The sequence below is a fragment of the Phodopus roborovskii genome, unplaced genomic scaffold, assembly GCF_943737965.1.
Source record: "Phodopus roborovskii unplaced genomic scaffold, PHOROB, whole genome shotgun sequence".
Taxonomy (NCBI): Eukaryota; Metazoa; Chordata; class Mammalia; order Rodentia; family Cricetidae; genus Phodopus; species Phodopus roborovskii.
Window position 1 is genome coordinate 19,456,171 of NW_026126407.1, and position 17,611 is coordinate 19,473,781.

At 46.4% G+C, this 17,611-nt stretch overlaps 1 protein-coding gene and 1 non-coding gene across 2 annotated transcripts; both read left to right on the plus strand.

The window, feature by feature from the left end:
• The first annotated feature begins 7,478 nt into the window (after positions 1-7,478).
• Trnaw-cca (transfer RNA tryptophan (anticodon CCA)) lies at positions 7,479-7,550 on the plus strand. The gene has a single exon. It is a non-coding gene; the product is annotated as a tRNA-Trp (tRNA).
• A 7,095-nt stretch (positions 7,551-14,645) lies between these two features.
• Positions 14,646-16,051, plus strand: LOC127219170 (alpha-enolase-like). The gene has a single exon (XM_051180472.1). It carries the CDS (start codon positions 14,848-14,850, stop codon positions 15,871-15,873), a length of 1,026 nt encoding a protein of 341 aa, XP_051036429.1. The 5' UTR covers positions 14,646-14,847; the 3' UTR covers positions 15,874-16,051.
• Positions 16,052-17,611: the final 1,560 nt, after the last annotated feature.

Genomic DNA, 17,611 nt, shown 5'->3' on the forward strand with positions numbered 1-17,611 from the left:
TTGAATTTGCTTTGTAGCTGAGGATGAATTTGAACTCCTGAGCCTCCTGTCTCCATCTCCCAAGTTCCAGTATTACAGACTTGAGCTCCCACACTCGGCTCCTTTATTCCCTGTTGGCCAACCCCACTCACTCTAGTCTCTCCTGGCGCTGCCCCCCTTCCCCATCCGCGCTCCTCTCTGGTTCAGCAGCCTTTCTTTGAGCTGTCAAGCAGGAGCTGCCTTGTTATTTCTTCTTGGCCTGATGACTGTTCAGCTGCCGCCTCTACGTCGCCACTGCTCTCTGCCGTCTCTTTTGCTTCTCTGTATTACCATCTTGGCTCTCACTACAGAAGGCAAGGGAAGAGCACTGGGAGAAGCCTTTATGAAGTCTTTAGGGGAAGCTGGGCATCGTCCCCGCCAATTCAGTGGATGAACTTACATAGCCTAAGAAGGATGTCTGGGCCAATCACATCCCGACACTTAGGCTAGTCTCAGCGGTCCCCCTGTTAGACCTCCAAGGGGAGAGTCCTTCCCCTGGCTAAGGTGGATATAGCTGCAGGGTTACTTAGAAAGCTCTTTGGCTTGCCACGAGGACACATTGGGAGAAATTGAGCGAGGGCTGGGCTGTGCATTTGGGAGCAAGGGCAACCAGCTGTGGTCACCCTGCCATTTTCTCAAGGTGCCCCAGCTGTGTTCCAGATGGCTGGTACTAGCATAAGAGTAGCTGCCAGTCTGCTTGACTTCTAGCCCTTTGGCTTAAGGAAGCCATTACAGCCAGGGAGAGTCAAACAGTCGCTGATTAAGGAGTCAAAAGCCCTATCCACAACTCGCTGCTTATTCATAGGAAAATAAGCATCAGAAGGGGAGCTCACATTAGAAACTTACCACTGGTGTGAACAGGAATTTAACAGTGCTTACAGCCTGCCCAATGCCCACTGATAGGTAGATCCCTCTCACCCCCCAGCCCCACCCCTGCCCACCTCAGCTCTTCCGGGCCTTCTGGCCTTGACTATCAATGACCTGGGCAGAGTTAGGGCTGCTGGACTTCTTACTCGGGCACCATTGGGTCCCAACATTTCATTTATAGCCCTGTGATTAACTGCAAGCCAATAAAGGGTGAAGAAAGGGAATGTTTTATTCTCAAACCCCAAATCAGGTTTGCCTTCCCACAGTGCAGAAAACCCCACCTGCTGGACCGGGATGCATCAAGTGGAGGAAATTTAATGGATATGACTGGTACAAGATCAGTTTCCCTTGCCCAGAGAGCTCATCTGTGGGTCCCATGATGGAAAGAGGCATGGGAGGAAGAGTTTTGCAGACAATCAAGGTTGTCAGACTTTTCTGTGCTAGTGGGCCACTGAGCTTACTAGTCATCCAAGTCTCCACTGGTAGCTTCTCTGCTTGATCAATAGAAACAACATGCTGCATGTTAAAAACCATCAGCTAGCAAGAGAAAACAGCTCCGTCTCTCAAAGAAGAGGAAGAAGAAGTCCTTAATGACTTCATTATGAGTGTTCAGTATATAAACTGATGACATGCCATGGTATGGTAAAGGGGGAAGGTTTTTAAATGTAGATGAGAGAGAGAGAGAGAGAGAGAGAGAGAGAGAGAGAGAGAGAGAGAGCAGTCAGAGGCATCTGGAAGAGTCCAGAGCAGAGAAAGAAAGTACACTGAACATGGCTCATGGATATGGCCAGGGCTGTCTGCAAGAGAGGGGAGAATATCAGCGGACAGAGACTGCATAGCGAGAGAGTCAGGAGCAGAGCACTGAGAGAGCACACCGAGAATAACAGGGTTATAAGGAAAATGAGTGGCTAGGGGAGGGAAGCCCATGAGCTGGAGGGCTGTTAGGGAAGGGTAGGGGAGGAGGCGAGAAGTGGGAGGATGCTAGCTAGCGTAGACTTTGAAGTGTGTGTAACAGGTGCTCGTGAGACTGAGGGAACCCAGAGGCCAGCATGTGCCTTGATGTGCTGAAAGGTGCCTCAAGCATATGTCCCTTCTGCTAGAGCTAAGGGAAGTGACTCCTTTTGGTAGAGAGAAACTGGCTTCCCAAGATCCTGAGGAATACCGGCTTTTACCTAACCCCCAGATAGCCTCCAATAGGCCAGGTTGAGCTCATTGTGGCTGGTTGGGCCACCTTTTGGAGTTGGGGAACTGCAGTTTCATTTGCAGCTGACACTCAGTTGCATCTCAGTCGTACCTTCAGTCCAGTTCATGAGCAGGTTGGAGAAGTAACAAGATCAGATCTGTGTAGGCAACAGATCCCATATGTCTATCAAGGGGGCTAACGCCATCTGGGGCTCTGGGGATTGTCAGCCTGCAAATCACTGTCTCTGCCAAGGAAGTGTCACTATGTCCCTGTGCTAGGTCTCCCCCGGCTCCTGCATCGATGAATTGTGGTCATAAGCACCACCCCATGTCCCCTCCTAACTCCTTCCAGATTCATCCCCATCCCTCCCAGCTGTCTTTGTTTCTTTTCTCTTCTTTCCTTCCTCCCTTTCTTCCTTCTTTTTAATGTAGCTCATGGAGTCCACTTTGTGTTGTTCATATATTCTCGCTCAGGGCCATCCATTGATTGATCAGGAGCCACACCCTTAAAGAAACTGATTCTCCCTCCCCCAGAAACCATCAACTGTCAATAGTACCTGAAGGTAGAGATGGGGACTCATAAGACATCCTTCTCCATGCTAGAATGCTGACGGTTGCTGTGTTCATGGGTGCAGCTGTCCTGTCCAAAGACACTCTTTCCTGGTCCTCCCCAATCAATACCCCTTCCATGATGGTTCCCTGAGCCCTGGAGAGGGTGTGATACAGATGTCCCATGTGTGACTGAGTGCTCCACAGTCTCTGATTCTCTGTACCTTGAGCAGTTGTAGTTTTTTGCATTAACTTCCATCCACAGCAAGAATTTCTCTGATGAGGTCGGAGAGCTGCACTGTGGATGCAGAGATGTGAATGGAGAGGGCAGCTGGACACTGTGTCCCTTTAGCAGAATCATCACTATGAATTTCAGAATTCAAGGCCAGTCTGATCTAGAGAATCAGTTCTAGGTCAACCAGGGCTACACTGAGAAACCTTGTCCCCCACCCCCCAAAATTCATGCAAGCAGCCCTGAGTTCCATTCTCAACACTGCATAAACCCTGCTTCATAATGATGCAGGAATGGAAGGAGAGTCAGGAGCTCAGGGTTACCCTCAGCTACATATTGAGTTAGGCTAGTTTTCTCCCTCCTTCAAAGAAGAAGAAAAGATCCAAAAGAGTCAAGAGTCCTAAAGCATTGTCAATCTAAATGGAAGCTGAAGCAGAAAGTCTAAGTCTATGAGACTTTGCTCATGCCTGTAGAAAACCCAGATTAGGGAACTAACATACCTCACTGTTCTAGCCCTGGCCTGCTTTTGGGGTCCTATATATTTGAAAGCCAAACATTGTTCAACCTTGGACTCATTTCCACAAACAGCATCTTTTAATGTCCCAAACATTTTTGCACCGTGTTGTGACTGTTTTCTGTGAATTAGATGTGATCATTCTCAGCTTGAAGCATAGGAGCTGTGGTCACACCCATGGGACCATTAGTGAAAGGAGGGAGGAGGCTAAGGAGGCTCACTCGCTGCACAACCCCACCCCTGTGATATACAGATGGTTGACAGTTGCTGGGAAGGAAAGATTGTGGTGGTGTAGCAGCCATAAACACCCTTGTTTCTGCTGCAAACCCTTCCCCCAGGCTCCTAGTGGTGGATCTGATACTTTGATCTGTTGCTGGGGTCCAGTTTGGGGTGAACAGACATATGGTTAAGAGTCCCCAGGAAGTCATACAAGTTAAAATGTTGGCCAAAGAAATTTGGGTGACCTATTCAGGGTCACAAGTCAAGAGTTTCTCTGTCTCTCTCTCTGTCTCTCCAAAGTGCCTCTTCTCACAGTAGACCTTATTTCTGTCTACTGCTGCATACACTGTGGGCCCACAGTTAAGTTCGGATAATAGGGACAAGGCTCTCCCTTTCTCAGGTTGGAAGGCAGCTGTTAGGGTCTGAAAGAGACTACATCAGATTTTATCTGTTGATGGAATTCCAGAGTTGTTTTCCTGCACTCAGCCCATACTCACTGTCAGCTGCATTTTATCGAAGTATGGCCTGTAGGCTTCAGAAAGTGCAGAGCTCAGATCTCCAGTCTGAACACATCTCCAAACACAAGTTTTGCCAAAATTATTCCACAGAGTAAAGGTGAGTTGGGAGAGTCTCACGTGACCCTGCTAGCTGCATCTTCAGCTGTTGTGGAGAGAGAGAACTTTCCCTCCAGGCACCCATATCCTCTGTGATCTCTCAGCAGGCATGACAACCTTCTAGCAGGACACATTCTACAGTCAGCTTTGTGTTACTGTAACAAAATGCTTGTCATAAGTTAAGTGGATTCATGGTTTCAGTCATCATCAATTGGTCCTGCTGCTCTGGGCACATGATGTGGTACCTGTTCACCTCTTGGTGATGAGGAAGCAGAGACAGAAAGTGGTTTGGGCCTAACCTCTTTCATAGACACATCCCCAGTGATCTAACTTCCTTCCACTTGACCCCATGTCCTGAAGATTTCCTCATTTCTCAGTAGTGCCACAGATTAGAGGTTAAGCCTTCAACATGTAGTCCTGAAAGAGATGTTATAAACAATAATATGAACCTTTTGAAACCATTTGCTTAGATTCATGTGAGTCTAAACTCATCAACAACATCTGAAAAAGCAAATCCCAGGTCACGGGGGAGGGGGGGGAGCAGAACAATTAACATGCACTGTTTGGATTTTCCCTTGTGTGCTGAGGGTGAGGCTCAGCCGGGAGAGTGCTTGCCTAGCATGCATGAAGCTCTGGCTTCAACTCATGGTTAAGGGTGTCACTTCCCATGGACCAGTGGGATGGGCAAAAAACAAAACAAAACAAAACAAAACAAACAAACAAAAAAAAAACCACGGGTGGGAAAAAACCCGAGAATGGACCATATGGTACATGCCGAAGCCGTGCCAGATGTGCCCCTCAGATCTTCCTCCAGGGAAGAACTTGTGTCTACTTATAAGGAAGGCTAATGCCTAGGCTCCAGCTGTCAATCTTTTACCTCAATTTCCAAGCTGTCATCATTCAGGAGCAGCTGAGCCACTCCCACAGGGCACTGGATTCCTCTTACGAGCTCCCACCAGCTGACTGAGACTGGGCCAGGTGTGCCCCACACCTGTCTGCTCCCTGCCTGTTTGGCCCCCACAGGCATTACTCCTCCAAAACACTCTTAAAGCTCCAGTAGATGTAGGAAAACACAGCCTGTGGTGAGTGGAAACTGGAGTGCTACTCAGTGGTTCGGTGCTGTGTACCATGTGTGTGAGGAGGCAACAAGAGGGTGCCCAATGCCCCAGAACTGGAGTTTTACAGTCAGTTGTGAGTGCCATGTGGGTTCTGGGAATTAATCCTTGGTCTTAACCCACTGATCCAACTCTTCAACCCTCTTCCTGCTTCATTAGTGCATAATCTCTAGAGGAAACTAAATGCTGTGACAGAGCATTTAAAACATCTGTTACCCTATGATGCCAGGATTGGTTTGTCCTTTTCAGTTTTACACAAGAGTAGCCGTTCCCCAAACCATTGCTCTCTCTTTCTCTGTCTCTCTGTCTCTGTCTGTCTGTCTCTCTCTCTCTCTCTCTCTCTGTGTGTGTGTGTGTGTGTGTGTGTGTGTGTATGTGTGTATGCAATACCCAAGGATACCAGAGGGGTGTGTGTGAAAGATTCCCCTTGAACTGGAGTTCTAGGCTGTTGTCAGCAGCCAAATATGGGTGCTGGGAACTGAACCCAGGTTCTCTGGAAGAGCAGCCACTGCTCTTAACTATTGACACATCTCTACAGGCCCAGGTTTGTTTGTTTGTTTATTATGTATTTTTTTAAGCTCCTTAGGAAAGAAACCCCTTTCCATTAAGGTTAAAGAAAGAACTTTAGAGATGCTCACAGCAGAGACTGACTGTTCCTGGGATAGAAAACCTTTTAACAAATGTCTTAAATCCAGCCACAGAAGAGGAAGAGCAGAAGGCTTGGGGATTCAGGCCAGTGTCTGGGACTTCTTGTGTGTTCTCTCTGCCATGGCCAAGGATGGGTCTGAGAGACAGGAAGGATGTCTAACCTGATTGGTTTCTTTGACAACTTTGAGAATGGGTGAAAGGAACACTTCTCTCCACTCCAGAGACCCTGATAATTCTCTTTTACCTGTTGTCTCTTGGACAACAAAGTAAGATTTAGCCAGGAGCAGTGGCACACACCTTTAGCTCCAGCACTAGGGAGTCAGGCCAGCCTGGTCTCCAGAGAGAGTGTTCCAGACCAGCCAGGGCTACATAACAAAGAATATTCCTGAAAAAGGGGAATCTATGGCAACCCACAGAGACCAGAAGAGGGCATCAGATCCCCCTAGAACTGACGTTGCAGGTGGTTGTGAGCCACCCAAAGGAAGGAAGGAAATCATTTTAAAATTTATGTATCTGTATCTAATGTTTGGTGAAGTTTTATCCTGTGGCCCCGTGAATATCGTTTTGTGTAAGCAACGTTTAAAGATTTTGTGAAACATTCAGTGGAGACCCAGAGGTTATCGTTTTAGTAGATTTAAGTTCATGAATATGTATTTATCGGGCCTTTTAACATATCCAAAAACACGTGCGTTCACACAAGCACATACATGTACATGTGATAACGGTGCTGGTTAGGCATCTGCCCTTCGTGAAAATTCGGATACTTCTACCTGTGCGATCTCTGCACTGGTATACGTACGAGCTGAAGAAACAGCACCGGCAAATACTAGTGTTTCCGTTTTCGACTATTTCGTGTATTGCTAATTCCTCAAAGAAACATTTATTTGTAGAGCTAATAAAACTGCCGCGTCTTTCCTGCTTCTTTATCTGACCGTTGGCTTGGAAGTCGTCCTCTCGTGTCCCCACGTTTCTTCCTAGGGGACAGGGGGCCAAGAGCCAGCGCTGGCGCCCGAGTGCCCGCCTGGTCGCCGTCATCCCAGACCGGCCGCCCGGTGCTCGCCTGGTCCCGGTGATGATTCCCGGCCCGGTGCCCGCCTGGTCCCCTCACCCCGCCTGGCCGCACCGGGATCTCTGCAGCAGCCGCCATCTTGCGGGGCGGGGCGGGGCCGCGGCCTCGGCGCCGCTGTCAGTCGGGTCCCCAGGTCCCACAGTCCCCGGGCTTCCCCCCAGCTCCCGAGCATCCCTCAGTTCCTCCTCGGCGTTCCCCGCCCGTGAGGGTGGGTCCCCTCAACACTGTGTCCCTCGTGGGTCACCGCGAGAGGCTGGGAAGAGTCAAACGTTTGTCGCCGAATGACGGCGGGGCAGCCTCCGCGCGGCGGTTCTGCCTGGAGCCGGCTGCGGGGTTCCGAACTCCTCCTCCCCTGCATCCACGGGCGACAATCTTCTACCCTGGACCTCTGAGCCCAGGAGCGAGCCGGTGCAGCGAGGCCTTTAGCGACGCAGAGTCCCTAGCTCACTGTGACCTCGTGGCGCAATGGTAGCGCGTCTGACTCCAGATCAGAAGGTTGCGTGTTCAAGTCACGTCGGGGTCAGGATGGGTTTTATTTTTCTTCGCCAACCACGGAAGAATAGAGTACAGTAGAGCCTTAAAGAAATTAGATCAGTACTGGACTAAACCGACGTTCCCACGCCATTGCAGACAGCACCGTTTTTTCTCTTCCTTGGGACGGTGAATACCCGAATGCTCGGGAAAGCGGTGACTCCCGATGACCGTCAGGAGGTGCTGCAGCAGTGACAGCAGAAAATCCAGGTGGGACCTTGGGGAAGGTACACTGACTCAACTTCCCACTCCAGCGCCCTGCCTTGGCCCTCGGACTCCGCCCATCTCCCCCCCCCCCCCCCCCCCCCCCGCAGGTTACCTGCGCCTGTGTGAGCTATCTGAATCCTGTGCCTTAATAGAGAGAGATCCCTCCTTGTTTGTCTTGAGCTTCATTTTCTGAGCTCCCTACTCTAAACGGCTCTCTTTCTCACGATGGCCATTTCTCTGGTGGTCCTATCTTGAACATTTGTGCCCCATCCTTACATCTACACGTCCAGTTACAACCATTAGACCTGGATGGTTTTTGTTAATAGTTTTAAGTTCCCCGCCCCAATATCGATGTAGAAAATAAAAGCATGCTGCATCGAAATTATAAACATGAAACTCAATTGAGTATCTTTTATCTAAAATGCTTGGGATCAGAACTGTTTCAGATTAAAAACAAACAAACAAACAAACAAACAAAACTTTTGGAATGTAGGCTGTTTTAGTTAGGGTTACTGTCGCTGTGATGAAACACCATGTCCCAAAGCAATTTGGGAAGGAAAGGGTTTATTTCACTCACAGCTGCATATTACTGTTCATCATCAAAAGCACTGGGGACAGGAATTCTAGCCAGGCAGGAACCCAGATGCAGGAGCTGATGCTGAGGCCTTGGGAGGGTACTAATTACTGGCTTGCTTTCAGAGCTTGCTTAGCCACTTTCTTATAGAACACCTGCCCAAGGTGTCTCACCCACAATGAATAGGTCAGGCTCTCCCCATCAATCACTAAGAAGATGTCCTGCAGGCTTGTCTACAACCTGATCTTATGGAGACATTTTCTCAACTGAGGCCTCTACAACCTGATCTTATGGAGACATTTTCTCAACTGAGGCCGCCTCTGGCTTGTGTCAAGATGACATAAAACTAGCCAGGCATTCGTGTATTTTATGTCTTTGAAATGGGACTCAAATTCAAACACAGAATCTACTTATGTTTCATATATATTTTGTGCCCAGCCCTAAGAAATTTATTATGATATTCTCAGTGTCCCTGTATCTGATGTCACCTGTCCCGTGGAGTCAAGATGTAGAATTTTCCAACTAACCTAGGTATCAAGTCACTGGTTAAAAAGTTTGGAGCTTTGATGCATTTTGGATTTACAGATTAGAAAAAGTCAACCTATAAATACTGAAATACATGTCTATATTTAGGAATGTGAATGACAACTTTGTTGTAGTGGCAGGACCAATAACCCTAGACCTTGGGAGGCTAAGGCAGGGAACTACAAACTTGAGGTCAGCCTAGGCTACATATCAAGACCCTGTCTCAAAAAAAGAAAAAAAAAAAAAAAAAAAAAAAAGAAAGAAAAAAAAAAAAAAAGAAAAAAGTGGTAGTGGTAGATAAGTGCATAAATATATTAATACTCAAAGTATAAAAAAGCCTCTCAGCTTCTATTCTAATGTGCATTGAATTCTGTAGATGTTGATTCTGGTGAATTTTGGTGTATGAAGTTTTTATTTATCTGCAATGTTTTTCAAAGTAATAAGGTTTATTGTAAAAAGGATTACACACATGAAGTCTAGGACAGTGTATCACACCTGCAGAACAGGGAAGAAGAGACTATGGTGTGCTCAAGTGTTCTCTTTCATGTAGTCTTCATGGGGTCATAAAAGTGTGGCTAGTTCTGGGACCGGAGAGATGGCTCAGTAGTTAACAGTACTGGCTGCTCTGCTCTTCCAGAGAACCCAGTTCCAGCATCCACATGGTGGCTCTCAACTGCCTGTAACTTTAGTTCTGGTAGATCCAACCCCCTCACCCAGACATGTATACAGGCACAACACCAAAGCACATAAAATAAATAGATTTTTTTAAATAAGTAAAATAAAATATGTCTGGCACTGACAGAAGGCTGGAAGAGGTGGAGATTTATTCAGAGGGAGATAAATCCCCTCCTAATGAGATATCAGCCTCATATCATGCCGCCTAGCTTTCTCATATATGAGTCCTCAGACAAAATTTACTAACAATAAAACTTTAAAGAAAAGATGTTAAGGGGGAGGGGGACTGAGAAGTACAGGTGGTAGAGGGCTCAGGTAGCATGTGTGACACCCTGGGTTCGATTCCCCGGGTAGGAATAAACTGGGAGGGATGGTCCACTAACACTGACTGAACTGAAAAACTTACAAAGACCTAAGGAGACAGAAAGTTTGAGAAAGTGTTCAGATAATGAAATTAGAATGAAAACAAAAAAAAAAAAAAATCTAAGCCTAAATAGCTTCTCTGAGCAGAGGAGGGGCAATATTCAAGGAGATTATAATGGAGAGGAGGGGAGGGGCAATATTAAAGGAAATAATAGACAGCAGGGGAGGTGAGATGTTCAGAGATGGTGATTTCTCTTTTTTTCCCCCAAGACAGGGTTTCTCTGTGGCTTTGGAGCCTGTCCTGGAACTAGCTCTTGTAGACCAGGCTGGTCTCCAGCTCACAGAGATCTGCCTGCCTCTGCCTCCTGAGTTCTGAGGTTAAAGGCTTGCACTTGCACCACCACCGCCCGGCATGGTGATTTGTCATTTTTAGACCTGACAACATGTGAGTCCCCACTCTGAGTGGTCAATGTATCTTAAGCATGATATAAGCCACCCGTCTGCACATTCTGTGATTTAAATGTGAAATGTCCCCATAGACTGATGTATTTGAACACTTGTCCCCAGTTGGTGGCACTGTTTGGGAAGGTTGTAGAACATGTAGGAGGTAGTTCTGTTCTGGAGGCTTTGGGGTTTTATAGTCTGGCCTCACTTCCTGTTCTCTCTCTGCTTCCTGTCTGAATGAAACATGCCGGCCGTGCTTCTGACTGCCAGGCTGGCCCTCATACCCCCCCCCCCCGCCATGATGGACTGTGTTCCCTCTGGGCCCGAAAGCTCAAACGGACCTCCACGTTGCTATTACTTACTATTTTATCACAGCAACAGAAACACAACAAGACACCACGTGGTGCTAATAAAAATATTTTTAAAATATTGCAGATTATCTACAATAATCTGACCTTAGCAGAATTCTCAGTAGCAGCAATCATGGTTACCAGGAAAGCTGTTCTCACCATTCCCATCGCTCAGAGAGAACAGTTGTCAACCTAGAATCTCAAGGATGAAGACATTTGGAAACAAATACACCTACCACAGCCCTCCAGGAGGGACTGCCCAATGGATGCGAATCAGGAAGAAGGAGGTTGATCTCAGACAGAAGGTCAGACTGTAAAAGGACTGGCAAGCAAAGAAAATACAGAGGCCATTGAGTTTAAAACAAACAGAATTGAAGGCTAAACAAGAATAGTTTGCAATCAAGAATAAATGTAACTTAAGAGTAAATTATTAGTAAATTAGAAAATAAGAAAATGTTAAGAGGTTTTGACATGGTAGTACATACCTTTAATCCCAGCATCCAGAGACAGAGGTAAGCAATCTCTGTGAGTTTTAGCCAGCCTGGTCAACTTAGTTCTAGACCAGCCAAGGCTACATAGTGAAACCATGTACAAAACAAAAACAAAACAAAAAACAACTCCAACACTCACAATGATAAAAAAAAATCAAAATTCCTCAAACAAATTTAAAAACCTACAACAATTAGCATCTTATATTACAGAATCAACACTACCAACAGCAAAAATACCCCAGCCTCTTAAAACAAAACAAAACAAAACAACACAACACAAAACAACAACCCAACCTCAATATTACTTTACAGGTCAAACACAGAGTCAAGCTCTTAGACTTTTGTGTGAATCATTTTCCATCACTAAAACAAAATATACTTGAGGCTGAGGGCTCATAATGGGAAGAGATTTATTTATTTGGGGAGGTTTTGGGAATCATGAAGTTGACCTGGCCTAGCTGCCTGGAGAGGCATGTATCATAGCTTTTTTGTGTTCAAGTCTGTAGCCCCTGGGTCACTGGGCACCTTTCGGTTCCTGAGAAACTGAAGTACTCCCTCAGTCAGTGAAGCATTGAGGCTGCTTTGCATTTCTCAGTGTTCCTCTGAACTCAACTGAAGCATATAGATATTTGTCAAGACAATTGGTCTTAGACATTAATCCTGTGTACCTCATAGTATCCTGGCAACTACAATTGCATTTAATCCTGGCAATTGCCACTGTATTGTTTCTGATAAAGGAATAAAAGTCTGACTGTCTTTGCAATAAACTTGTCTAAGCCTTAGTCTTCTTGTGACCCCTCCAACCTGTGCCTGGTTTCAACACCTTGACAGACCGTATCAGGTAACCTCAGCCTGGTAAGTAAGCGCCATCCTTACAGGAAGTAGAAACCCTAAATGCATGACCAACTGCTCTGCTGATGACCTGGCTCCACCTCATCACTGTGAAGGTGCATGTGAATGAGAAGCCAGAATGACTGGGGGGGGGGTGTCATGCTTATTGATTGATTGGAGGCAGGTAAGGATGACTCTGAATTCTGTGTGTGTGTGTGTGTGTGTGTGTGTACACGTGCACACGTGTGTGCATGCTCGCTCACATAGGCTAGAGGTCATCTTCAGGAGTTATTCCTTGGGAATTGTCCACTTTGTATTTTGGTTGTGAGCCTAGCCTTTAACGGCTGAGCCATCTCTCCAGCCCCCACTTTGTATTTTGGGTTTATGATCTTTTTGTTACATTTTTACTTATTATTTTGTGTGTCTGTGTTACATATCAGTAAACAATATTTCAGGGCACACGTGGGCAAGAATTTTTTTGTTTTGAGATGGGGTCTTGCAGGAGTGAGTGTACTCTTGCATGAATGAAGAGTCATAACGTTCATGACAGGAGCACAGTCACATCAAGGATCCCAGTGCCCATGGGAAAAGCAAGGCCTTCCTCCTGGCTCTATATGGACACTGACAGTACACACAGGAAGTGTTTGCGTTTACTTACCTGGTCACACTTACTTGATATGGCTGGTCAAGGAACTAAAACCAGGCACAGGTTAGAGGGAGCGCAGCATGACCAAGGCTGTGAAAATTTTATTGCAAGCAATCAGACCTTTATACCTTTATCAGAAACAATATAGTGGTGATTTCCAGGGCCAAATACAGTTGTAGTTGCAAGCTATGCAGGGTACATAGATTAATATCTAAGACCAATTGTCCTGACACATTTCTCTATGCTTCATTGATTTCTAGGGAACATACTGAGAAACACGGGGAGCCTGAATGCTTCAGTGACTATAGGAGTGTCTTGGTTTCCAGGAACTGAAAGACACACAATGTCCTGGGAGCCATGGACTCTAACCTGCAAAACCTATGATGCCGCATGCCTCTCAAGGCAGTTAGGCCAGACCAACTCCATGATTCCCCAAAGACTATAGCCTAAGATTGCTCCCCTACAGAGATCCTCTCCTGAGATTAGCTGACTCACCACTTCATTTGGCTATATATAACAAACACATTGAGTTTCCCTGATGGTGGTGTGTCTCTATCAAAGTGCAAGGCCCAACCAAGCCCAGCTTTTCTGAATATGTGGTTGTCATTTCTTCATTCTCTGTGGCTCCAGTCAGATCAGTCCCCCATACATTCAGGTTGCAGCAGGGTCTCTGGAACTTCTAGGCCTTCTCGACAGCTGTGGTTACAGGCTTATGCCTTTGTACCTTGTAGTGCTATCTTATTTATGATTTATTAAAGTTTGCCTGAGGATTCATAAAGCAAAGTCAACCACAAGCCATAGAAGCCCAGCACACACCTTTAATCCCAGCAGGCAGAAGCTAGGAGGTGGTGGTACACATCTTTAATCCTAGGAGATAGATCTCTGTCAGTTTGAGGCCACCCAGATCTACACAAGACTGAATCAGTCTAAATGTAGATTAATATAAATGGGTTAATTTAAGTTTTAAATGCTAATTTGGAACAAGCCAAACTAAGGCCAATCTTTCATAATTAATGAGAAGTCTCTGTGTCATTATTTGGGAGCTGGCAGCTCAAAGAAAGTCTGACAATATTTGGTGCCCAATGAGTGGCATGCATATCCACATAGGGCCCAAGAAAGCTGAAAAAATAAACTTTCAAACACAGCTGGACACAGCTTTCTAGTAACCCAAGTCTCTCAGGCAGTCCTGGTGCTCATAGAATACAGAGACAAGGCTCCTTTAAGAGTCTCAGCTGGGAGGTGGTGGCACCTGCTATTTATCCCAGTACTTGGGAGACAGAGGCGGGAGAATCTGTGTGAGTTCAAGGCCAGTCTGGTCTACAGTGCAAGTTCCAGGTCAGCCAAAGCTACCGCAGATAAACCATGTCTTGAAAAACCAAAATAACAATAACAGCAACAACAAAAATGTGGCTCCGGGCGGTGCCAGCAGGCATGAGGCTGGGCTGTCATGGAAAGGCAAACAGAACCCTAGCTCTGCAGTCTAGAGCCAGTGGGTTAGTCTGCTGGACCCATCCAAAGGCGAGGGGGGGTGGGTGGGGGAATGGGGAGGATGGATCCAGCTACCAGCACCTGTGCTAAATGAAGCTGCATGGTGGGTGGCCTGGCCATTTAAGGTTTGGCTCATGAGGTCAGAGAAGGCTCCAAGCACACAGATAGCCACATCCAGACAGGGGAAAAAAAAAAAAACAAAAACCTCTGAACAGGTACAATATGCTTAAAAATTTGCTTAGATGCCGAAGAAAGAAAAGAAAATGGGTCTAGATAGTCACAGAAAAAAATAATTTAAAAGTAGTAAAATAAAAAATCTTTTTTAGATCAGCTCGGGAACAGGGTCGCGCGCTTCTCGCTCCTAAACGCTCTCCAGGGTGTTTGCAGAAACCTCTGTTCTTTTCCCACCCGGCTGCCAGAAACTCACAATGTCTATTCTCCCGAGAGATTTTCGACTCCCGTGGGAACCCCACTGTTGAAGTTGATCTCTACACCTCAAAAGGTCTCTTCCGAGCTGCTGTGCCCAGCGGTGCCTCCACTGGCATCTACGAGGCCCTGGAACTCCGTGACAATGACAAGACTTGCTACATGGGGAAGGGTGTCTCAAAGGCTGTTGAGACATCAATAAAACTATCGCACCTGCTCTGGTTAGCAAGAAGCTGAACGTTGTGGAGCAGGAGAAGATCGACAAGCTGATGATTGAGATGGATGGCACCGAAAATAAATCCAAGTTTGGTGCAAATGCCATCCTGGGAGTGTCCCTGGCTGTCTGCAAAGCTGGTGCCGCAGAAAAGGGGGTACCCCTTTACCGTCACATCGCTGACTTGGCTGGCAATCCTGAAGTCATCCTGCCTGTCCCAGCTTTCAATGTGATCAATGGTGGTTCTCACGCCGGCAACAAGCTGGCCATGCAAGAGTTCATGATCCTTCCCATGGGGGCATCCAGCTTCCGGGAAGCCATGCACATTGGGGCAGAGGTCTACCACAACCTGAAGAATGTCATCAAGGAGAAATACGGGAAGGATGCCACCAATGTGGGTGACGAGGGCGGGTTTGCGCCCAACATCCTGGAGAACAAAGAAGCTCTGGAGCTGCTGAAGAACGCCATTGGGAAGGCTGGCTACACGGACCAGGTCGTCATTGGCATGGACGTGGCTGCCTCTGAGTTCTTCAGGTCTGGCAAGTATGACCTGGACTTCAAGTCTCCTGATGATGCCAGCAGGTACATCACACCTGACCAGCTGGCTGACCTGTATAAGTCCTTCATCCGGGATTATCCAGTGGTGTCCATCGAGGACCCCTTTGACCAGGACGACTGGGAAGCCTGGCAGAAGTTCACCGCCAGTGCAGGCATCCAGGTGGTCGGGGACGATCTCACGGTCACCAACCCCAAGAGGATTGCTAAGGCTGTCAACGAGAAGTCCTGCAACTGTCTCCTGCTCAAAGTCAACCAGATTGGCTCTGTGACCGAGTCTCTGCAGGCGTGTAAGCTGGCCCAGTCCAATGGCTGGGGCGTCATGGTGTCCCATCGCTCTGGCAAGACAGAGGATACTTTCATTGCCGACCTGGTGGTGGGGCTCTGCACTGGGCAGATCAAGACTGGTGCCCCTTGCCGATCTGAGCGTCTGGCCAAGTACAATCAGATCCTTAGAATCGAGGAAGAGCTGGGCAACAAGGCCAAGTTTGCTGGCAGATGCTTCAGGAACCCCCTGGCCAAGTAAATGTGGGTGGAGATCCCTGGAAACACCTGCTGCCTAGACCCTGTCCCTGATGTCATCATGGCGGCCCAAGGCCGGCCCAATGCTTGTCCCTCCCATGTCACCGCTTCCTTAGACATCCTTGAAGCCACACCTGACCACCTGGAGCCCTGCTGGAAACCCCAGCTTTGTAATTATGTGATTGGCTAAGTCGTTGTTTCTGTCACCTTAATTCCAAGCTAGTGTGTGGAGCCCGGTGTAATCTCTAGGGTGGCTACAGGCAAGACCACACCCCAGCAGCTCTACATACAAAATAAAAGCCTCCTCGTAAGAGCCCTCAAAAAAAAAAAAAAAAAAAAACTTTTTTTTAAAAAAGTGTGAAGCAATGTAAAAAAGAAAAAAGCCATTTAAGGATGGGAAGTATTATAAAACAAGGAATCTAGATCTTATATAGTGCTTTATTAATTTTAAATTTTTAGATGATAATGAGCAAAAAACAACAGCTGCTGAGAGACATTGGATTATGGAAACTGCTGAGTTAAACTGGCCTATATAATTTAAGGATGTCTTTACTTCAGAATGGAAGTTAGGAAATGTGCTGTGTTCGGGTAGAGGTTATGCCTTTGTTTCCACAGGAAATGAAAAACCTATGGGTTCCTTCAAAATTAATAAAGGTCAGATTTGACTGGGGGAGACCTGAGAATCTTGGCTACAGACATGAAGGAAGAAACCAAGAAAAACTACAAGACAGGCAACGTATATGCTGATCCCTTTACATGGGAGCACCTATGAGACAGGTAAGTCTTGTTGGCTCATGACATTATTATATGCCATCCTTTTCATATGGTGTGAATGGAGATTTAAGTTTCAGTTTGGTTATGCAGTCCAAATGAGCTTATAAAGTTGGTAGATGCCTTTTACCTGCTCATACATTGAGCAGAGAATAATCGTTAGCTGAGTTGTGCACACCACACATTCCATACATGTGTTAATGCAGATATGTATGTTACCTTTAAAAGTTCGTATGTCTTCAGAACAAAAGGACCAGACACCGATGAAGAGAAGTAGCCCAGGTGATCCAACCTCTCAGAATGCCTGTTACAGTTTCCTCAAAATTCTGCATCCAGGACAACTTCAAAGCTGCTAGCTGAGATGACCCAGCCTCACAGACTGCTCTCACCAGGACTTCAGTTGGGCCCCGCACTTTCTGTTACACAGAGACCTAACAACAAATGACACATAGCTTTCCCAGGACTTGACCATTACCCTAATTTTTGCAGGGTCCCCTAAAGATGATGCCACCTTGAGACAACAAGAAGTAAATGTAAAAACATGATGTCCACGTTTCTGAGAGATGGGGTGGGTGGTTTTTGGTCATTTGGTGGATTGTGGATATTTGCCAATGTTTAGGGGAGGTTGGTTGCAAGTTGCAAGTTGATCAGGGTCAGGGAGGAAATTAAGCAAAGGAGGTTGGATTCAGGGATCTCTTTCTGAAAAGAAAAAAGGTGGGTATAGGAATGATAGGATAAAAGGGTAGATTGCCGAATCTACTTTTAAACAAAAAAGTAACTACTAGCCTCAAATATTTTACATTGGTATGGATTTTTGTATATTGATACAAATTTAATTTTATTTTATTTTTGTTATAACAAACTGTAAGGTATTGTACTTATTCAACTCATTTAAAATTATAATGTAAAGTTCTAGCCCTTGAAAGCTACTATTACAAAATGTTTAGGAAATTAAGATAACAATCAAACTT